Source organism: Notamacropus eugenii, chromosome 3, assembly GCF_028372415.1.
Source record: "Notamacropus eugenii isolate mMacEug1 chromosome 3, mMacEug1.pri_v2, whole genome shotgun sequence".
Classification (NCBI taxonomy): Eukaryota; Metazoa; Chordata; class Mammalia; order Diprotodontia; family Macropodidae; genus Notamacropus; species Notamacropus eugenii.
In genome coordinates, this window is record NC_092874.1 from 287,519,651 (window position 1) to 287,543,308 (window position 23,658).

Below are 23,658 nucleotides of genomic sequence, written 5' to 3' on the forward strand. Positions count from 1 at the left end.
GGACGCCTTTAAATGATCTGGACAACAATCCACAGGGTTTCTGGCACTCTGTGCTACATGAGCCTTCATTCTCCCTAGAAGACGACCCCCTTCTCTTCTGCTCCTGGATGCTATTTTACAGAGAGGCAGCACAATATGGGAGATAAAGGGGTGGTGTCAACTCAAGACATCCTGTGCTCATGGCTGATTTCTGATGCTGAAGAGAGTTGTGAACATAGACAAGTGACTTCACCTGTCCAAGATTAAGACAATTCTCCAAGCCTCATGCACTAGATATGGAAGGGCCACAGTCTCTGCAGGGGAGGGGGTCTGCACACAGATAAAAATCACAGATCCTCATCGTGCTGGTATATGCCTCAAGCCACTTGTGTGCTCATCATCACTGGTGACAAGCCAGCCAATTTCTTCCCACTATGGATCACTTTCCACTGCTCTCAGGTCACTGGCAATTTCAATTCTTCAGGGATTGTGTCATTCTGTGATTATCACAATGTAGTGTCTTTGGGAGGGCGTTCATATTAAAAAGATGAGTTTTATGTCAGGAAATGGCCTGAGATAATTGTAAACCCAAATAATTATGTACAAACAAAATATACACAAGATAATTAGAGATGATCATAAAGGGAAGGCACTCACATTACGGGAGACTGGGAAAAGCTTCTTGCAGAAGGTGGAATTTAGCTGAAACCAGAAGGAAATGGGGAGGGGAGGGTCAGGGAATGGAAGAGGGGCTGTAGAGAGCCCTAATCATGGGGGACAGCAGAGGAAAATGTCCATATGGATTAACTCAATAGAAGCCTGTACAACTGCACGCTACATTTTGAACAGATATTCTTTATCTACTTAGCTTTTCCAAGTAGACCTACATCTTTTGGGTTATGAAGTCCTGTAATGTTCTGGGATTTGAAGCAATAAACACAATGCCATTGCCACCTAGAGGGAGTTCCACTGTACTGGTCAACATCCCTGGCAGTGGGCAGTGCTGCCACCCAGCATACATCTACCTGTTCTGTGTCTATAATTATCCCCATGTTAGCTCTTGGACCTGTTTTCATAGGAACACCTAAGGTTCAGGGGTCACATACTGGTAAAGATATCCATCCCCCTTCAGTCATTCTTTGGCTCTCCAAAAGTCATCAGGATCAGCTTATAATCACAGCACAGCCTGATTTAGCCCCTCTCCTGTGAGCAGCAACTCATTCTGCTCCTTCTCTGGCTCACAAACATGTCTATGCCCTGTGTCCCCAGACATCCCACTTCAGTTGTCCATCCTTGTTCCACAGGCACTATTACCCATTAGCATAATTCTTGCCCACCCCCTTAGGTAAAGGTCAGCTTCATAAAGAGGTCTGCCTGTTTTTATTCTTGGTTAATCTCCTTTTCTCATAGTCTGAGTACAAGGGACACTTTCTGTGATGCTGGTCACATCCTCTGGATGGGGAATGATCCACAAGGGGCATCCCATCTCAACCCTTCCCAACACCTCATTTCTACTGATGGCTCAAGGCAGCTAAGTGACTGGTCAGATAACAAGAACTGGAGGCAGAGTTTAAACTCAGTTCTGCTGATTTGAAACTGAATACTCTTTACACTGAATTGCATTTGCCCCCTTCACCTTTCTCCCTCAAATATCATGTCTGCATGTCTCACAAGCCCATATTTCTAGTAACATGATGAGAGTAGACCTTGAGAACAATGAAGCCAAGGTCAAAACCTGGGAACAATAGCCCAGAAAAAGAAAAATCTCTCAAGATGCAGATCTTGAAGTTTATTAGACAATTACTCATTGAACAATTATACCAAGATTTACTAATAACCTTATTTAGTGCTTACCATTAATAACTGGAGTGTACACAACAATTCCAACCAAATTCGGATCTGATACTGTCGTGTCTAGAATAAGGCCCCCAATGCTGAAACATAAAACAGGAACATTTAGAAGAAAAAAGACACCAATTAAAACTTGCTATTTTTACAAAGAAATCCCTACCTTTTTATAAAATGTTAGAAGTCAGAAGAAAATACAAACTAAAACCAAAAGAAACACAACAGAGGCCACCAAGTTGATCTACAAGGCTCAAAAGCAGCCCATTTAACATCCTTCCTGTTTCCTTTGAAAGGCATAAGTTTATTAAGGGGAAACAGATTTCACACAGTTAAGGGAGCATGTGCCCAGACACTGATACAGGAAGTCTGGCTCTGCCATTTACTCCACGGAAAAGACAGGACCTGCAGAGGTGAGTGGCTTGCCAGGAAACCTTCCTAGCAGCCTCTACTGACACACTAGAACCTCTGCAGAATCTGTCTGACGTAGCAGAGGCCACCTCCACTGAGCAGGGATCCAACAATGTACCAATATTAGAAACGGGCACAGCCACAAAGTGGGCTGATGGCCAGAGCCCCAGCCTGGACTCAGATTCCACTCTGACTCTTGGCACTAATTCTCCATGAGACATAGTATGGAGCAGGGCTGGATTTAGGGTCAAGAATACCAAAGCCCCTCACCGCTAACACTTAACTATTCTTTATCCCTCCAACCACAAACAAGTCAAGGAACTTTTCTATGCCTCAGTACCTCATCTGTAAGATAGATGTCATAAAACCCTCAGTGGCTATGTCAGGCTGTAAGGCTGCAATGGAATCATTTATGTAAAGCACTTTTCAAACTTCACAGGTCTACACCAATGTAACTTACAAGATATTACACTGTCTTGAATTATGAACTTTCTAGATGTATCTAGCATTCCTACAAAAAAAGGCACCAGGTAAGATGTAAAGAAAGAATGCAAGGGAACACAAGGTGTGAGGGGACCAAGAGTCTGCACCAGGAGCCACGTTCCAGTGCTGCCCTGCCCTACATGAGCTGGGAGTCCTAGACCCACTTCTCTCTATGACCATGACTTGTAGCAAGTTCCACACCCAGAGGTCCCCATCCCAATGAAGTCACAGGCCTGGTCAAAAACAGACTAGAGATGGGGCCGGAACTTGTGATGTCACTGGCAGAGTGAACTCCCGGGGAGGAAACTCTATCTACTAATGCACATCAGCACGTGCTCTGCAACTTCTGGTCTTAGAGAGTTGCCAAAAGCACTAAGAAGCAAATGATTTACCCAGGGTCATACAGTCAGGCAGTATCAGAAGTAGGCCTTGAACCCAGGTCTTCCCAACTCTGAGGTCAGCCCTCAATCCTCTACATCAAACTGTCTTTGTACTTTTTTTTTAACATTTCCCCTCCTAACGTTCAAAAACAAATATGAAGTGAAAGTATAAACCTACCTTTAGAAGGAAAAAATGAATCAACATAAGCCCCCTTTCTCCTTTGCCTATTGAATGTGTCCTTTAAAGTCAAACTAAAACACTCCTTTGTCTGTAAAGCCTTCCCTGAAAAAGTGAGGATTTTTCCATTTCAGGATTTTAACCACCCTCGTTCAGCACTGGAGAGTTCTCTAAATTCCAAGCCAGGTAGCAACATTTTTACTCTTCCTAGCCACTTGGCCCACATGCCCACATTGTCCACAATCTAACGCTCACCTGCTTATAACCATTGCTGTGATGACGGGCTCCCAGCCTGAATGGAGAACGGTCCTTGTAGCCGGGTGTTTGGCAGCTATCACAATCCATATAGGAGTCAGAGCCAAGAAAAAGGCACCAACTAAAGGAGCTATGTAATAATATGTTTCTGAAAAGTAATAAAAAAAAACAGTGAATCTGCTTAATGTGTAGTTCAAAACATATTCAATAATGTACCTGAGAACGAAGTAGATGGATTGCCACAAAAGCCTTAAGAAAATCAAAATTTTAATTGATTAAATATCTTATATTAAGATTAAAGTATTTGGTGTCCCCTATGTAAGGTCCTGAAATGTACACTGAAATTCTAAATTACAGTAACTAAAGTTTTAAAATTCAATTTGAAGCACAGTATTATTACAGCCATCCATCCATTCCTAGAATGTAAGAGGCTCCCGGTCATCTTTACTGTGACCCTCCCCACAACCCCTCTGTCTGGTGCTGTCCTCTGCACAAAAGAGACTCTGAGACATGCTGGTACAATGAATGAACAACAAATGCTAGAAACCCATTATTGTAGAGGTTAAATTGAACATATTAGCTGTCAAGGTATAAGGTTAATTCAGAAAATTAAACTTTAAAATTATTTGAACACCAAACTGCATCAACTGGTATGGGGTAAGAAGCAAGAACGCACACATTCACTTCTCTGGAGACTTTTATTTCATCAAACTGACTTTTAGTATTAGCGCTCACCCTGTGTCTGCGAAAGGAAGGAAAATCATCGAGAAATTGCTCGGGAGAGGTGGCAGGGGGTGGGGGGAATCATTACATTTGATGACACTCTCAGTACATGGTGCTGGTCAAGTTGTTCTGCTTCTTAAGAAAGCCTTTCTGCAGTGACATCCCGGTAAATGCATTTTCATGTTTCCTTCCATTTGATGTCTTGCACATTCTATTTTGTGTAATTTTATCATTGATTTTTAAAGAATGAGAAAGTAATTTAATTTACAGTTCTCTTTTTCCACCTGATTCAGAGAATCATACTATTCAAAGGGAGCTCAGAACCTACCTCCAACCTGAATCACAAACCCTGTTTCAAGGTCACCCCATTTTCAGATGGCTCTAATCATTAGAAAATTCTTCATTATATAGAAATGAAATTTGCCTCCCTCTAAATTCCACCAGTTGGTCCTATTTCTGCCCTCAGATACCAAGCAGAAAAAGCTGAATGCATCTCCTACACAACCACTTTGCAACTATCTGAAAGTAGAAATGCGTTCCCTCACCCCTGGCCTTCATATTTTCTTTATGCAGGATAAAAAGCTCTAGTGAATTCAGCTCAAGACTGTCTGCCATGGGTGCTGCATAGTTCCAATCTTACTCTCCTGACTCTTATATGGGGCCAGTCTTCTAGAAATGGATCTTCACCTGGGGACCTATGAATACACACACACACACACACACACACACACACACACACATATAATTTCATTTCAGAATAATTCCTTTGTAATCCTCTATTTTTCTTAATGCATTTATAAACATTACTCTAAGAAAGATCCATAAGCTCCACCAGACTGTCAAAGGGGTCCATTTGAAAAAAAAAAATTTAAAGAAAGTTGAAAACTCCTGGCATAGAATCTATGAGCTTAACTTCTGGAAAATTCTGGAAGTGAATCCTTAAAGAGATGGGTGGTGAACACCAAGGAAGAGAAGTAGTAACTACATTAGACCACCATGGCTTTATCAGGAACAGATCATGCTAGAGTAAAAAAAAATTATTTTTTCACAATTTTATTAAACTAGTAGTGCAAATACAGCTCATACAAATTTCTACCAATCTTTTGACAATGTATCTCACGCTATTCTTGTGGAAAAGATGGAGAGAAACTGACTAGACGAAGACAATCACATGGATTCTGATCTGGTTGGATGGTCAGATACAAAGAGCTGTTAATGTCTAAATGTCAACGCAACAAATAAACAAATGAATAACATGTATGAATGAATGGTATACACATTTATTAAGCAATCACTATGTGTCAGGCTAAGTGCTTCATGCTGGAGATGAGAGTCCTTGTCCTCAAGGAGCTTCCACTCTGATAGAAGTGAGAGGGAGAAGGAAAAGAGATCTGGAAATGGCCAGGAAGTGACGTGGATTTGTCTGGCCCTGAGCTGTTTAACATTTTTTATCAGTGGTTGGATAAAGGCACAGAAGAGACACCCATCAAATTCTCAGACAGCACCAAGCTAGGAGGAACAGCTAACACATTTGGTGACAGTATCAGATCTAAAAGGGGCTCAAAACAGAACAAAACAGGGGCCACTAAACCATACCCAAGGATCCCCATGGGTGCACAGTGACCTAGAAAGCCATGCATGTTTATATGTTTCTATTTTTAATATCACATCACCACACATCTTATAGGAACTTCATTTCATCTGATTCAGGCCACACTCAGGAGTGTTGTGAGCCTTATGCAGCCCAGAGGCTCAGGCTGGAATCCTGGGCTGAATCTAATAAGAAGAAAATCCACAGGGCTAAATAGTTTTACACTTGGGTACATAATCAACATCACAAGTACAAAATGGTAGAGGCAGGGTCACAAATTAGTTGTTAAAAAGAAAAGATCTGGGGATATCAGTGGACTGCAAGCTCAATCTGAATTACCCCCAAGATAAGCTCATCAGGAGGGAGATTGCTTCAGCTTTGATACTCATGCCTTATCAAGGACCTCCATTACTTCCACTCTTCAGATTAGAGGGTATAACCCCAGCCTCTCTTCACTGGGCACCACTCTGCTTCTGGCATCACCACAGCCCTTTTTCAGTTCCCTTTTGTGTACTGTCTCCCCTCATTAAATCATAAGCTCTTGGCATACAGAGACTATCTTTCCTTTTTATTATTCTATCACCAGCACTTAGCCCAATGCCTGGCACAAAGTAAGCACATAGTAAATGTTGGTCCTAGCCTGGCCTACTCAGAGTCTGTGACACCTGTATGATTTCACTGATACAGGTATGACTTCTAAGCTCTCACTCCCTCTCATTTTAAATGATTCTTGCCCAAGTTCTCCCAAAGACCTCTCAGAGAGGATATACCCAACACAGTGAGGGCTTTCCTCAAGGTCTTTTGGCATCCAGTGAGTTCCCTGGTGAACTCAAGGATCTGTCCTTCACTCAGGCCACACATCCCAACAGCATCTTTTTCTGGTCATGCTTTTCTGATTGTATTCACTTTGTGCACATGGTTCATCTTTGCAAATCTGCTGGAGTCTACATCAATCATCATCTAATCAATCAATAAGCATTAAGCTCCTACTATGTGCCAGGCACTCTTTTAACTGATGGAGATCCAAAGCAAAAGCAAAACAGTCCTTGTCCTCAAGAAGCTTAAATTAAGCTTCAATCCACTGTTCCAAGTCCTGCCCCCTGGGCCCAGACAAAAGCTCTTTTCTACATGACAGTCTTCCAAATCCCTGAAGACAACTATCACATCTCCTTTACCCCTAGCACCCTTCCTGGAAGGCTTCTCAAAGCTGAGCATCCCCAGTTCTTTTACATCATCTTCACATGGGGTCACTATTCCTTCCTCTGCACATGCTTCAGTAGACCGATGTCCCTCCTGAAATGGAGCCTCCAGAACTAGAAACAATGCGCTCACATTTCTGGATAAGGATAACAAAGGATTTCCCAGTCAGGAAGAATGACATTTGCAAGTAACTGAGTGGAAAGGGGCATTGAAAACACGAAAAAAAACTTTGTCTAATTCAATCCAGTCAGTAACCTATTCTAATGTGAGAGAAAAACTTGGAATCATTTTTAACCATTTGATGTAAAATGGATAAAGAATAAAACCAATGACAAAAGAAACCATCTTTTTACCCACTACACCTGCCAGTGTTGAGTGAATGTTTTTGTTAAATAACTGAATTGTCCGAGTCTTTAGAGTTCACCACAACAAAAGAAACGATGGAATTAGTAGGAGGAAATTTGGTGCAATATGCCTTCCCAAAGTGTTTTACAATAATTCTGTTCTATTTTAAGAGCCTGTAAAATGGAACCTTCTTGATCCCATCAAATAGCATCACAGTATCAAGAAGAACATGCATAGTTAAACTATATCCAACCAACCAAATTCCATCAAAATTGTTATGGCTAGAATAAACTGGACAATAAAGAGACATGTCAAACATTGCTTTTCTTAGAGATAAGATTCTTTTCTAGATGACTGAACATTAAAAGAGGGGACTTAAGAGCCACTAATGATAAAATCCTGCAAAGAGATATCATTAACTTAAAACTAACCAAGACTATGGCACCAAATGAAAGCACAAAAGAGCCTCTTCCTTCGAAATTAGAAGCCCAGCAGAGGAGGTCACAGTTCATATAATAATTTGCATTAACTAGAAATCTCCTTCCAGAACACCGAGGGTGCTTATCAAACTCTCTGCAACCTGAAATATAACTTCATCATCAAAGGATGCAGTCACTAATCTTACTTGACCAATTTTCTTTGTGACAAAGACAAGTCCAGTGGGGGAGGGGAAAGGGGGTTTATAAAAAACTTGGCTGCCAGGTCAAGAATAAAAGGCATCAAAAAACGGTAAGGGAAAAAAAGCCTCTCTGCACTTCACTATTTAATGGGAAGTGGCATCAGAGCCTTGGGCTTGGGCACCATTGCTTTCAAGCTGCCTCACATTCATGTAGTCTCTGAGTGCCCATTTCTGAGTAGTCAGAAAGGGTATAATAATTCTTGAACTACCCACTTTAAGCCTCACATTCATTAAGTGCTGACTTTGGAACAAGTCTAGCACTGTGCTGGGGACACAGAGGCTAAATGAAAACAGCTCCTGACCTCACAGAGCTTCCATTTTTCCAGGGGATATAGAGCACGTACACAAATTAATGACACACATGATCATGTGAGGAGGGAGAGAACGCTAAAGGGGAATCTGAAAAGGTGTCCCATAGGTTGAGCCAGGGATCCTGAGAGGCTCAGACAAAGAGGGAGCATGTTCCAAGCATGAGGTAAGAGATGACCTAAGCATCTGGAAAGCCAGTTTGAGGAAGAAGTGGGTTGATGTGGCTAGAGAATGGAGAGGGCAGGACAGAGAGATAAAGTCAAGTGGGCCTGGAAAGGCAGAGAGTTGGTGTATGAAGGGACTTAGAAGTTAACTTGATATGTCCAAAGGGCTATTAAACTGCGCTTCCCCTCTGATCCAGCTATATCATTTCTATGTCTGTGTCCCAAAGAGATCATAAAAAAGAGGGAATTACAAAAATATTTGGAGCAGCTCTTTTTGTGGTGGCAAAGAAGTGAAAATTGAAGGGATGCCCATTAATTAATTGAGGAATGGCTGAAGAAGTCATGGTATAAGATTGTGATGGAATACTATTGTGTTTTAATAAATGGTGAGCAGGTAGACTAGAAAAACCTGGAAAGACTTGCATGCACTGATGCCGTGAGTGAGCAGACCAGAAGAACATTGTACATAGAAACAGCCACAGCGTGCGATGACCAACTTTGACAGAAATTAGCTCTTTTGAGCAATCCCATGATATAAGACAATTCCAAAAGCCTCTTGATGGAAAATGCTATCCACATTCAGAAAAAGAACTATGGAGTCTAAATGTAGGTGGAGGCATACTATTTTCTCTTTTTTGTTGTTGTTTTTTCTTTCTTGTGTTTTTTCTCTTTTGTTCTAATTCCTTCACAATATGACTAATGTGGAAATATGTTTAATATGATTATGCAAGTACAGCCTATATCAGACTGCATGCTGTCTTGGAGAGGTGAGAGGTGAGGGAGCGAGAAAAAATTTGAACTAAAAACCTTATAAAAGTAAATGTTGAAAACAATCCTTTACATGCAATTGGGAAAAATAAAATACTATTAAGTGGGGGTGGGTGGGAAGGGAGTCATGTCAAGAGGTCTGGAAGTAAGGGGGAGCCACAGAAGTTTCCTGAGGAATGGAGTGATATGATCATACTTGGGCTTTAGGAAAATTATTTTGACATCCCTATGGAAGATGGGCTGGGGAGGTAGGATTCCAAACAAAAGCTGTTGGAAAAGTTTAGGAAAAACTTGGGATGGTGGTTGTGGGGGTGGAAAGAAGGGGAAACACATGAGTTACATTATAGATGAAAACTGGCAGGATTTGACAACTGAAAGGATGTGAAGGGAGAGGTAGAAGAGTCCAGGATTGTAAACCCAGGTGAATAAAAAGATGTTGGTGCCCTCCTCACAACAGCAGGATCCAGAGCAGCGCTGTACTGAGGAGGGAAGACAAAAAGTTCCATTTGGGGAATGTGGAGCCTGAGACACCCAACAGGTGGTCTAGTGATGTTCACATGGGCCCGGCGCTCAGGAAAGATATGAAGCCGAGACACAAAAGTCTGGGAGTCCTCTGCATGGAGATGGTAACTGAACCCATGGGATCAGATGCAATCACGAGGAGAGGGTTTGGAAAGAAAAGAAAGAGGTTCCAGAAGAGAGTCTGGGGGGATATCTCCATCTAGTGGGCAGAAAATGGATGATGGTTCCACTGGTGAAAACCAAGGGTGAGGAATAAAGACCCAGAGGCGAGAGAGTCTCCTTGGGAGGGGAGGTGGAGGGAGGCAAGTGTCAGAAACAAATGAGAAAATAAATAAAACACTTTGTAACTAGAAAAAGTTAAGGTCTAATTGCTGAGATCAAGACAAACTACAATATGGAATCTCTGAACATAACAGAGGCTATATTTCTAAGCTTGACTTCACATCCCTCTTCCCGTGACATACAGCTCCTTCTGCCTTTCCAACCTGCTGAAAGCATTTCCCAGCTGTCACTGCGTGGGTTCATTAGGATCAAATTATTTCAGTCTGGAAGGGTCCTTCCAGAGCATCATTCATGAACTTTGAGATTCAGACTAAGAAATGTATTTGTGATGAATGAACAACAGTTTCCACATATTTGCTTTTCCTGTGTGAACATCCAAATCGATAGATGTTTAAATCAGTAAACCTTTATTGGACATCACGAAAGTCTGCTTTAGTACTTCACAAGGTGACAAAGTGGATCTGTCTAAGGTGGGAGGGGAAAGAGCTTTAATAATCCTTGTACATTTGGGAGTGATTCCCACATGACATCAGATAACGTTGGATTCTTCACACCCTACAACCTTAAGAATATTATGTTATGGCCATCAAGAACTAGCCTGAGAATGGGCAGTCCTGAAAACCACCAGAGGACTAGCTGAAGGCTAGTCATCACTTCAGTTAAGTTGGTCTTTTTACATTAATCCTTCCTAAGTGAACATGCTCAAACATCTTGGTTTAAAAAAAAAAAAAGAAAAGAAATTAACTTGCCAAGGCAAAATATCCCCTGTACATACAAGGGCAATGCAACCATGATCCTGTCTGGGAGTAAGGGTATGGGATGATCTCTGCCACTTACTAGGTGCTTGCCCATAGACAATTCTCAAATCCTCAGTTTCCTTATCTGACAAATCAGGACCTTCCCTTTCTAGTCCTAATATCTTCTGATTCTGTAGAAAAATGAAATTAACGCCAATACAGGAAAGTAGAAATTACTGGAACGAATGCCATTCAACAAAAGTATTTTGTCTATGGATAGTCAGCACCACTTTTTAAATGCTTTTTAAGATGAGCATCTCTGGGCTTCAGCTAAAGCATCTCTAAATTCCCTTTCCAGATTTGAATCCTAAGATAAAACTATACTAATACCGATGCACGTTCTCAGCATTACATATACTGGCACCTCGTCTCATAGAAGAAATTGGGTTATAAGGCAGAGTACTCATAAGAAACAACTTGACCAGAAATGGAGGAATCGTACTCTTGCCAGAACCCAAGTTCACCCTATGGGAGGTGTCCCCTTCCCATATTCACTTTTCTTCCATTTGAGTGGTCGAGAAAAAGGCCATGGTCTCCCACGGCATCCTGGCCCACTTCCAGTCATCTTGATCTGTATCTCTCCACTGGCTTCAAATTGCTCTAGAGGAGAAAGTGAAGCTGGTGACTTTGCACAGCCCTCCCTCACTAAAATCCAGTCCTTTTGTAAGTCATGGCATCATCTTCCTGATGCCACGGTCTTCTTCAAGAATGAAGGACAAACAGCATGAACAACCAGCTAGATGGGCCACAGCAGGAGGACCCGGTCTTGGACCCTTCTTGGTCATGGGACTTTAAACAAGTCATGGAACACCTCAAAGCTGAATCAGTTCCCTCACTTGTAAAAAAAGAAATAGCAATGCCTCCGGTGCCTGCATTCCAGAGTTCTGAGGATGAAATGGGAAAATGCAAGATAATCAGCATGGAGTGTCAATGAGCCCAGAATGATGCACTAACCTTTGGGTTCTCTCCACGGCAGCTCCACCAGCCAAGTAAGGACATGGAGCGCCACCTACAGGCCTTCTACGTCAGCCCTCACCTCTAGGTGAGGAGGCAGGGGAGGGTCCTTGTGACTTTATCAATGGAAGGAAGTCTTTCTCAATGAGGAAACATCCCCTGCCCATACTGTTAGCCACCTCTCCCAGCCTTGGTTGTAGGGAGTTTCGAAGGTCTCTGAGAGAAGAGGTACTGTGCCCAGGACCACGCAGTGCAGCAGTGCTGAAGGCTGAATTCAAACTCAGGTCTTCCTGTTTGCCTACCTCCGGACCCTCTGCACTGCACTGACACTCTCAATGTCTCAGTATTCTGTAACCAACCCCTCCTTCCACCTGGGACCATAGCAGAGAGAACCTAGAACGTGAGGAATCTAGACTGTATTTACTTAAGAGTGCTATGACACTAATGCATGAGATCCGTTCAACAACTAGGTTTTTACATTCGATGTCCAGGGTGATCAATCAGAAAGCATGTATTAAGCACCCACTGTGTGCAGATCCCTGACAACCTCAAGGAACCCACATTCTGACTCTCCATCCCTTACATTTCAGGGAGATGGCCACTGCCTCCCAAAGGACAGAGATGAGAGGCTCAAAGTTCTTGGGGGGGGGGCTCATTAGAGGACATAGCCTCAGCACCAAATGAATACCCTTTTTAACCTAGGTCCCTTTCTCTATCAAGTCATATGGGCAGCCTCAGATCATGTGGATGTAATTTTTTTTAACTGAATCTAAATACATTCTCCCCCTTAGTAAACCAGTTGGAAATCATTAGTTAAGCTATGTAGTTCAGTGGGGGGAAGCACTATATCTGGAGCAGAGGACTCGAGCTTAAACCCCAGCCTTGCTACTTCTGACTTGGATAACTTCATCTCCGTGGGTCTCAGTTTCCACAAATGAAAAATGAGAGGACTATATTAGAAAGTCTTTAAGATTCCCTCCAGCTTCAATCTTAAGACAGGAGGATTTGCTGATGAACTTCAGAAAGTATTTACAGAAGAACAGTTTAGTTTATTACTAACCAAACAGCCCACCACGTTCAGTTATTTCCTGTAGAGTGTGCTGCCCATTGGCCAAGGGAACAGCTGAGGGGACTCGAGCTCAACTGGAAGAAAGGAGATGTAGCCTGGGGTCCTGGCTCTACCACCTTCTAACATGTGAATGTCCCTGTTGGCCTCAGTTTCCCCATTTATGAAACAGGGATATAATACTAATACATTTTTATTTTAAATGTTTTATTTTCTGTTCAATTCCAAATTATCTCGTTCCATCTACCAACCTCCCCCACCTACTGAGAAGGCAAGAAATACAACACCCAAAGACACCAGAGAAAAGGAGAATGCCTCATAAGTACACAACTAGGCACAGGAGCTCTTTTTGCAGTAGCAAAGAACTGTAAATTGAGAGAATGCCCATCAACTGGAAAAACATTAAATCAGGTTAATAAATCACTTTATTTAGAACAGAAGCAGCTAATTTTATGAGTATCTAGCTTAGGGATGATATCATTATTACAACACATCTTTATCTTACTGTGTTTTAAGAATACTTACCAAGGCAGGCATAAAGACCCTGACTTATCCAGGCTAATATGGCCAGAGTAATGAGGTCCCCGAAACTGGCAGCAATCGGAGTGGCCACATTGTCTGGGTTGATACCAGTCTTCTTTGAGCCAACTATGACACCAACCATTATTATACCTAAAAGAAATAAGGTCAGTTTGTCATTTATATCAAGACTCCTATTCCTGTGATTCAAGATTGCTATGGGTGCGTGGTAAACTGAAATATGTGCATTCATCACTGGAGATAAACAATCAATCTTCCTCAATTAGATAACTTAAGCAAAAGCTGCAAAGAGAATGTTTGGGCAAAAATGCCTCCTAAAGACTCCAAATGAGGTCACTGTGGAGATAAACATTTTCTTTCATCCTTTATTCCCAAGATGTTATATAGTAGGAGACAGTTACTCCATAAATCTGGAGAAATAAATTAAATGCATGCAGATGCTGAAAAACAATATTCAGATGGAAAATTCAAATTTGCTACCATATGTATCTTGGATTTAATTTATGCAAGGGCCTCATGGTCCAATATTCTCATGCCAAACCTCAAAAGAAAGCAGTAATTGGGAGCAACAAAGAAAAGTGGGTCATGTTTACATATGTGAGCAACTGGGGGGAAACGGTAAGAAATCAATCTGTTTATACTGATCTAAATTTTGAAATATTCAGAACAAGGAAGTAATGATGAATCCTAGGCAAAACACATGCAAAGATCTTTGAAAACTCTATTTTAAGATACTCACCTTGGGGAAATAAATCATCAGCCAGAATTACAAAAGAATCCCCATAACTAGAGGGTTCAAGAAGAGCCTGAGCCACTACAAGAGGGATTCCTGTTCAGGTACAGGTGGGATGAGGTGACCTATTGGGTCGCCTCCCACTCTGAGACATGAGGACGAGGCAAAAATGACTAGGGGACGCTGTGACATTTGCACCTTAGAGTCTTGTGGTTAGATTAAGTCTGACACAAAGCAGCTCTCTGCAGATAGGGCATATTTAATAAATGGCTGCCTGATCAACTTTAATAGATACTGAAGAAATGTCATGATCAACATATGACAGAGTTTTCTATGGGATCTAGATGGAAAATTCAAGAGAGCGCTCAAATTCAATTCATCCCTCAGACTCTTCCTGGCGGTATGACCCTGAGCAGGTCACTCTGCTTCTCTCCTTTCCAGATTCATCTATAAAACAGGAGGTGATATGAGCCCCTCTCTCACAAGGTTGTCATAAAGGCTCCTTGCTGTGAGCTGCAAACCTTCAAGTACAATCTCTATAAATGCTGATGGCGGCAGTTGTTGCTGCTTCTGTCAGATACCAAACCACCAGATGTGACCACTGGAAAAGTTTGATCACATGCCCTGTCATCATCAGGGTGCATGTGGTCACTCACAGATCACAGCACAGGCCAGGAGAGTAGTAAACACCTCTCCCTAGATCATACCACCTTAGAAGAACTAAAAAATTGTAGATTTCCAGAAATTATCTACAAAAACAGCTGCACAAAAAAACCCCTAAAGCTTGGGACAGTGCCTCCCTCCACTCCAGAGGCAGAGACCCACTGTACCACAGAGTTCAAAGTCAACAAACAAGCTGGGAAAATGAGCAATCAGCAGAAAAAGATCCTAATGACACAAAGTTACCATGCTAACAGGGAAGGACGAAATACAAACTCAGAAAAAGACAACAAAGTCAAAACTGCTACATCCAAAGCCTCAGAGAAAAATATGAATTGGTCTCAGACAATGGAAAAGCTCGAAAAGGATTTTAAAAATCAAGTAAGAGAAGTAGAGGAAAAATTGAGAAGAGAAATGAGAATGATCTGAGAAAATCATGAAGAAAGAGTCAACAGCTTGGTAAAAGAGGCACCAAAAAATACTGAGGAAAGTAACACCCTAAAAACAGACTAGGCCAAATGGCTTGACCAATTTCAAGAGCTTAAATGGTCTCTATTTCAAGTCTCTCCCATCCATCTTCCCCACAGCTGAAACACCATTCTGGGCTGTCGGTCTTGCAGTCAAGAAACTCCTACAACTACAAACTCTGGATCTAGCTTTCAAAGCCTCTTACAATGGGACTCTAACCTACTTTTCCAGCCTTATGACATATTATGACTCCCCTGGACTGGCTCTAAGGTTCAGCCAAGCTGGCCTCCTCACTGTTTCTCAGCTGGAAATACTCATCTCTTCCCGCCAGCCCATACAGAGGCTGTTCTCCAGGGTCAGGAACACACTCTTCTGCAGCTCAAAGTTCAGCAGAAGGGATGCCTCTGCCAGGAGGCCTTCCCTGATTCCCCTCATACTGGTCAGTGCCTTCTTCCTCCTGCAATATCTCACAGAAAACATGCATTGAATTTATGTGGCCTATTTTCTGTCTATTGACAAGTGTCTATGTTTTTTCTCCCAAGAAAAGATAAACTTCAGTTTCATTTTGGTCCGTGTGCCCCTAGTACCTACCACAGCACTTAACACACAAAGAGTTTAACAGAATGTTTGTTGATTGAACAGTTGACTGATCCACTCCATCTGTCTTAGTCTTCCTAAAGCAAATTTTTGTCTCCACTATAACTTCCAGCCCCCCTATCCGCCATGGCTCTCTCTTCTCCCACTCCATCATAGCCCTGTCTTTATAGCCAATCAATTCAACTGACTATCTTCATTCCCTCCATTACCACTCATGCATCCAGCCAAACTTTGACCCCCACCATGCACTTTCTCCAGCGCTGCTGAACATGCTGTATCACTTTTTCCTTTCACTACAGACTCCCAGAAAGAAGTGTACCCATTTGCTGCCACTGTTTCCCCAACAACTCCACTCTTCTCAATCCCTCAATCTGGATTCCAGGCCCAGAACTTTAGAACAGCTGGTCACACAGTCCCATACTATGCCAACAATCTCTAGATGGCTTGATCTGGTCCCATTTCTCATCACTCAGTCCCTTTGACCTCTCAGCAGCATTTAATATTCATAGCCACCCCATCTTTCTGGAACCCTCTGGGATAACACTTCATTCCTGGTCCTGCTCCTAGCAGTCTGACCAACCTTTCTTGGTCTCCTTCGGTAAATTTTCTCATGTCTCTTGTTCCCTCAAAAGGACATTTCCCAGTGCTCTCTCTTGAACTCTCTTTCTTCTCTAACAATTTAATGATCTCCAGATTACACTTGAATCCCAGGAAGCTGGGAAGATCTCCAAAGAGGCAGATGATTCCTGAATCTAGATATTTTGTCTAATCTTTCTGTCTCTTCGCAAAATCAGGCAGAGATTGTCAGTTGCCTACTAAGGAATCCCAGCACATGATATAAAGAACAGTAATGTGGAATCAGAAGTGCAAAATCATAGCTCAGCTACTTACTGTAAGACCTTGAAGAGGCATATCATTAAATCTCTTTGGGCCTCAATTCCTCATCTATAAAATGAGCAGTTGGATGAGATAAACTATAAAGTCTTTTCCTTATGCAGCTAAGTGGTCAGTGAATAGAGTGCCAGTCCTGGATGCGGGAAGACCTGAATTCAAATTCAGCCTTAGGCATTTACAAGCTGGGTGACTGGGCAAGTCACTTAACTTCTGTTTGCCTCAGGTTCCTCAATGGTAAAGAAAGGATGATAACCATACCTTCCTCCCACGATTGTTCTGAGGATCAAATGAAATGAGACCAAATGTGAAGTACTCAACATAGTGCCTAAAACACTTGTTATCAGTTATTTTAGTCATGTCCAACTCTCTGTGACGCCATTTCTTGGCAGAGATACTGGGGCACTTTGCCATTTCCTTCTCCAGCTCATTTTACAGATGATGCAAACAGGGTGAAGGGACTTGCCCAGGGTCACACAGCTACTAAGTGCCTGAGGCTGGATCTGAGCTCTGGAAGATGGGTCTTTCTGATTTCCAGTCCAGTGCTCTACTCACTGCACTTCCTAGCTGGCCCCACCTAACTCAAAGTAGGCACCTAATAGATGTTTCCTTCCCTCTTCTAAATCTGTTACCAATGTCTTTAAATTTATCAAGTCCAAAATAAAATTCCTTATCTTCCCATTAACTACAAACACATTCAGATCTCCTGTATCCTAAAAAAAAAAAAATCCCTCACCCCAATGTCTCCTCAAGTTGTGGTTCAATGTCTGTCCTTCAGTGCTCCACTTTTGGAGATACTGTGGCTGGCTGCCTTTCTCAAGCCTTCTTCTGCTTCCTGCAGTCTCCCTGCTAAGCCCGTCCCTCCAACTCTCCAACCCAGCTTTCTCCAGAGCTGCCTCCACACTGTTTGTCACAGCTAGCCTCCAATATCTGCCCCTCTCTGGGGGTCACGGCTTTCTCCTAAGCTCTTCCCACCTGCCCAGCCTCTCCTGATTCAGCTGCACTGGTCCTAAGTGTCTGTCTCACAAGCTTCATTTGTTCTTTTGCGTCCTTTGCAGATTTCTTCAATTTCCACAGATGTAATCATGAAGTGGATGCAAATCAACTCAATTCAATAAGCCCTGTGTGCCAGATATGTGGGTGACGGGCCACATCTCTCCCCTGAAATCTCCACATCACCACCTGGTTTCTGCACATCTCCCCTAAATAATCAATGATCACCTCAAATTCAATAAGCCCAAAACAATTCAATATTATCCCTCTTTCCCCTGCCCCTCCCTCCTCATCCTGTCCCTCATCTCAACTTCCCTATTTTTATTGATAGAACCACCATCTTCTGGCTATCAAGGTTCAAAATCTTGGAGTCATGTCTGATTCTTCCTTCCATCCCCCAGAAAATCAGCTATCAAGTTCTGTCCATTCCCCATGCCCAATATCCATCCTATCTGCCCCTTCTCTCCAATCCCACAATCACCATCCTAGTTCACATATGGCCTCTAACCTAAACAACTCAACTAGAGCCTTAACTGTTCTCCCCATTCCCAATCTCTTGACTTTCCAGCCCATCCATGATACAGACACCAAAACAAAGACACAAACTAAATGAACTTTGTCACTCCCCAGGGCATAAATTTTCCTTGACCTTCCCCTCCCTCCAATGATTAAAATGTTAACTTTGTAGAGTGGCATTTAAGAGTTGCTACAATCTGGAAAAAAATTATTTTCCACTTTTAAGTTGTGAAGTTTGCAGAGGCTACCTAAAGTGGTTTGTTTACTTCTGTGTTCATTCAGCCCTGAAATCTTTTAGGTTGAACCTTGTTGATGACTCAAGGACAAGGAGATGGCAAATATTTTTAAATACATAAAGGTATGGCTTTGTGGTCTTTACTGAAAACTGTTTCTTTCCTAGGGACTTAATGAATAAAAATAAATGTAACTCCACAGTTAGATTACTTTTAAAGTTCTTTCCAACTTAGATTCTATGATTCAAAGCAAAATTCTGTTTTAATGGCTTAATTTTTGAAAATCAGGGGCCTTGAGAATTCTGTAGGCAACAGCATATTGTGGGAAGCATACAGTCACCTACTATCATCACAGAAAAATGCTTCAAAGTTTTTGTAAAAGTGAAACTTTTTTTTCTTCTGCCACAGGAACTGTCCTTGAAACTGTGCAGAATTCCTGGAATCCTTGTTGTAACTCAAATACACTTTGCCAGGAAAACCTCTGGACATTTTCCATCAAAGCTTTCTCAATTAATTTAACTGAAATACCCTATCAGGAAATTCAATGCTCAGAGCATTTTCCTGAACCTTTATCAGGACTGTCACTCCTGCCATGAAGTGGTCCAAACTATACTAGACTACTTACAGCCAGCTGTTAAATTCCTAAAAGCTAAAAATGGACATTTCAAATATGGAAAAAAATATAATTTGAATCACAAATGAAACAGATATGAATTATTAATCACTGTTTAAAAAACCATAGGCATTTACAAAGCAGTTTCTCACCCTGCAAGAGGGAAGCGATGAAGGCAGTGGCCACACTGCTGGCGCACAGTAGGATGGAATGATCGAGGCGGTATCTCCCTTCTGGAATCCAGCCCAGAATGATAGCTGCCACCGCAGCCAGAAAACCAACCACTGTTGCCTGAACCTGAGGAGGGGAAACAAGATTCTATTCAAACAGGACACTCTATTAAGTGCCTGCATTCATAAGTACTTTTCTTAAAGTCATAAATCTCTCTCACAGGAAATGAAGAAAAATGATTGTACACAGGACCCCAGCTACATAATCTTTTAAAGCAACTGCTAAATCTTAGTTTAGTATTCTTGAACATTTTTTTAAATCCCCCCCAATCCAAAAAACGGATGTAACTTTGGCTTTGAAGCCAGAAGACCTAGATTACACTAGCTGTGTGACAGTGAGTGCACCTTCACCTCTCTGAGCGTCAACTTACTGACCTGTAAAACAGGTTTAATAAGACTTGGGTTATCTACCTCAGGATTGTTTTAAACACAAAATGCAATAATGAATATAGAAAACTCTGTAACCACAAAGAATTATGTAAATATGAGCTATTGCTATTCATGACCAGTAATTATGGGAAATCTATGATCAGAAGGGAGATAAGACAAGCTTAGAGGGAGAATAAGGTAAAAGAAATGGACAGCTCACACACTGCCTTCTAACCCGCAAAATTGACAAAGTTCTAAAGGAAAGCCCAAGGAGGTGGGTGGAAGCTCCGTGAAGGATTTAGGGGAGATATGAACAAGAATGAGAATCATGAAGGGACTGCAATTGACACCAAAGGAGAATGGAGCATGTCCACTTGGATAAAACCAAGAAAACACTGCTCATTTCTTTGCCTCCTTGAGTCCTTCATCAGCTTCCAAACTCCCTTCAGAAGCCAGCTCCTCACGAAGTCTGTCTTGATCCCTCCAATAGTGACATTTACATATCTGTGCAAATGTTGAGACCCCGCTCTAGGTTAGGGATGGTTCTTCATTTTGTCTTTCTATCCCCAGGACCTACCACATTATTCTGAACATTAGGGCAGGGGGGCTGTGAGAAGGAGTTTCTAGACCTGTCATTTGAACAATACCAGTACTAATCTCAACCAAGGCGATTCTGCAAAGAGTCTTTAGAGAGTGGCCTGGGACACATTTGCCCACAGTCACAGTCACACAGCCAGCCTGAATCAGAAGTAGGCCACCAATGTTGGTCATCCATCATGCACTATACCATATCTCTTGCTATGCATATTATAGGCACTTAACAAAAACTTCCTGAATTGAAGGATACTATTACTGACTACACTGATTCTCTCATATTGTCAGATTTGGCCAAATGCCAAACAAAATCAAAGAATTTCAGAGCTGAAAGAAACTTTAGTAATCATATGATCAAACACTCTCAATTTCTAACTCAGGATACCAAGGCCCAGGATCTTTAGATAACTTGATCAAAGACAGGTGGGCCCCCCACTAGCTCCTCATTTCTCCTTCAGTGTTCCCAGAAGCTGTGGCATCAATGATACAAAAGTTTGCTTTTTTGTATCCCAAAATGGCACCAACTGGTTTTGAAAAGCATTGTATGAAAACACTTTTAAGGAAAATTGACCTTCATCCTGTTCTGTTTAGGTGAATACTAAAATTCCTTTGCACTCTTCAAGCTCACCCTGGCTAGGGGTTAGGTAAGAATCTGAATGTTCCAAGTCCCTGGAGCTGCTGAAGAGGGAACAAAGCTTGGCTGTGAACAACACACACCTGGGTAACCTCAGGGTCATGATGAACTGTACTGAAGGCAGTCACTTGCAGGGGAGCGGGGAGAGGGTCAATAAGGACCTACCATTGATTCAAGCAATTAAAACTGGAAAAAGGAGTTTTGAGGTGAGAATAAAAATGGAAACAAGACATCTGACATCATGTTTTCACTTTGCAGCCATCAAGCCAGTTCCATTCTATATTTAGGACTTCATTGGTTGAAGGAAGTCCCATGAGAAAGCTCCTCCACCAATGCAGTGCATCTCTAGTCTTAGAGTCTGGAGCATGAAATCATCGTGTGACTTGTCAAAGGTCACTGAGTTGATATACATCAGAAGAGGGACATGAACCCAGGTCTTCCTGACTTGGAGGTCCTGTACTTAAGACACACAGACACAGACAGACACAGATGTGTGTGTATGTGTGTGTGTATGTGTGTGTGTGTGTGTGTGTGTGTATCTATCTAACCGCAAAGAGATCTAGATCTAAATATCTATATAGTTATGTATCTACATAAATATAGATATATACACATAAAAGGACAGATAGCTGTTCTGGTACACTGGTATTCCTAGAATATTAGGATTACCCTTGGAAGACCAATCTAGTATTACATAGGATGCAAAGGGTGAATGAGGCTGTAATCCAAACCAATGAAGAAAATACCCAGACTGATCACCAAGGAAATGACAGATCCACTGAAGGAATCCATCCACAGAATCCATTAGCCCTAACTAGTGAGATAAAGTAGATCAGCTAACCTAAATAGATTAATGCTCAGAGGTCATGAGGGTCCATTTAATGAATCTTTGTCAACATATTAAATTGTATTTCAATCCCCTAAAATAATTAATGCAAAAGATAAAGAACTTTATTTGCATTAGTGATATCAGGTCCTACAATTGGAACTCTTACTGAAATACTATATGCAAATCACCTACTTACCTGTTTTAGTGCCAAGTTGCCTATAATTAGATTCCACTTTTCAATGGGGGAGTCCATCTTCCCAATATTTACCTGTTAAAAATTATATTTTCATGCATAATTCTGTATACATAGCTCTGTAAAAATGAATGTATTTTACAATTAAAACTCCACATGAAGTCTTAAAATCTAAGGTAATTATATAGCAAAAAGTTCACTGTGCCAAACACACAGTATGTAACATTAGAAAATATTACTGTACTAAAAGGTATGTAAAATGCAGTTTAGCAAAAAACATTCTCCATCATGCTATGATGCAATTTAGCTCTAAAAACCCTACATACTGATCACTGCTAACTCTTTCTCTTCCAATCATTTCTTCACCTGCTAACTTCCTACCCATCCTTTGACTCCTTCCTTATGAAGCCTTTTCCCAGGGACCTCAGAGAGCAACACATGCAGTAAGTATTGCCATGCCTTTGCCACTTATCCTCATCTTAAATTGGAAGTTACAGTAGAGTAGCTTTCTCCCATGTAACCTTAAAATCTAGCATCATAAGGTAAGGATTTTGTTTCTCAAACGCCTGAATAATAACAACTAAGAGCACTTGGGGAGCAAACAAAGCAAATTCCCTACAATAACCCCATGGGATAAGTCATCTATGTATTACGTTGATTTAATAGCTTCCATCTAGTTTAACAAGCATTTATGAAGTGCCTACTCAGGCAAGTCACTTCACCCTGTTTGCCTTGGTTTTCTCATCTATAAAATAAGCTGAAGGAAATGGCAAATCACTCCAGTATCTCTGGCAAGAAAACCCCAAATGGGGTCACAAAGAGTAGGACATGACTGAAAAAAACGACTTAACAACTGCATGCCAGACGCTATGCTGGGTGCAAGGAATATAATAACAAACCTCAAAGAGGCTGAAGATCCATGATTAGATCACAAGCACCATGAGGGCAGAAGCTATGTCTTACACAAATGTTGTTCCTGCTCTAAAAGCCAGCATGGTGTTTTGAACACCTTTAAATGTGGTCAGTAAGGAAATCTGCTTCATTTGATTACTGAAGGGTTATGAAGTTGTAGCTGTTATGTTTTGTTTTGTTATTTTATGTGGGGGGGTGGAAAGTAAGAGATTTCTCCAAATGCTCTTTAATGGAAAATATAATAGAATTAAATGTACGTTTCATTCTATACCTCTAGTCCATCACCTCTGTGCCAAGAGGTGGGAAGCATGATTCATCATCAGTCCTGTGGCTACTGATCAGTCTTCTAGAATCATGATTAGTCACTGCATTAATCAGATTTGTAATCTCTCTGATTTGTTTTTCCTTGCAGTAAAGAATTTGTTACATAAACCATTCTCTTGGTTCTGCTAACTTCACTAGCTAGCAGTCATATAATTCTTTCTAACTTCTCTGACGCTAATCCTTTCATCATTTCTACTGCACAATAATACACCATTGCATTCATATAACACATTTCATTCAGCCATTTCCCAAATGATGGGTATCCATTTGCTTTGCTACCATAAAACCACTGCATTATGTGAGTATATGTATTTTTTTTACTTATGGATCTTTCTTTGACTTCTCTAGGATATGTGCTTAGCAGTAGTATCACTGAGTCAAAGGGGATGTACAATTTA

General features: G+C 41.5%; 1 protein-coding gene across 4 annotated transcripts in view; it reads right to left on the reverse strand.

Annotated features, from left to right (window-relative positions):
- Positions 1 to 23,658, reverse strand: part of SLC41A2 (solute carrier family 41 member 2) — a 125,513-nt gene that overhangs the window by 56,847 nt on the left and 45,008 nt on the right. For all 4 annotated transcript variants that reach the window (XM_072655800.1, XM_072655798.1, XM_072655801.1 and 1 more), the window contains exons 4-8: positions 22,028 to 22,099; positions 19,328 to 19,472; positions 13,457 to 13,603; positions 3,532 to 3,679; positions 1,834 to 1,913 (exon numbers count right to left, since the gene is read on the reverse strand). In XM_072655800.1, coding sequence (XP_072511901.1) covers positions 1,834 to 1,913; positions 3,532 to 3,679; positions 13,457 to 13,603; positions 19,328 to 19,472; positions 22,028 to 22,099 — 592 coding nt within the window. The remainder of the gene's footprint in view (positions 1 to 1,833; positions 1,914 to 3,531; positions 3,680 to 13,456; positions 13,604 to 19,327; positions 19,473 to 22,027; positions 22,100 to 23,658) is intronic.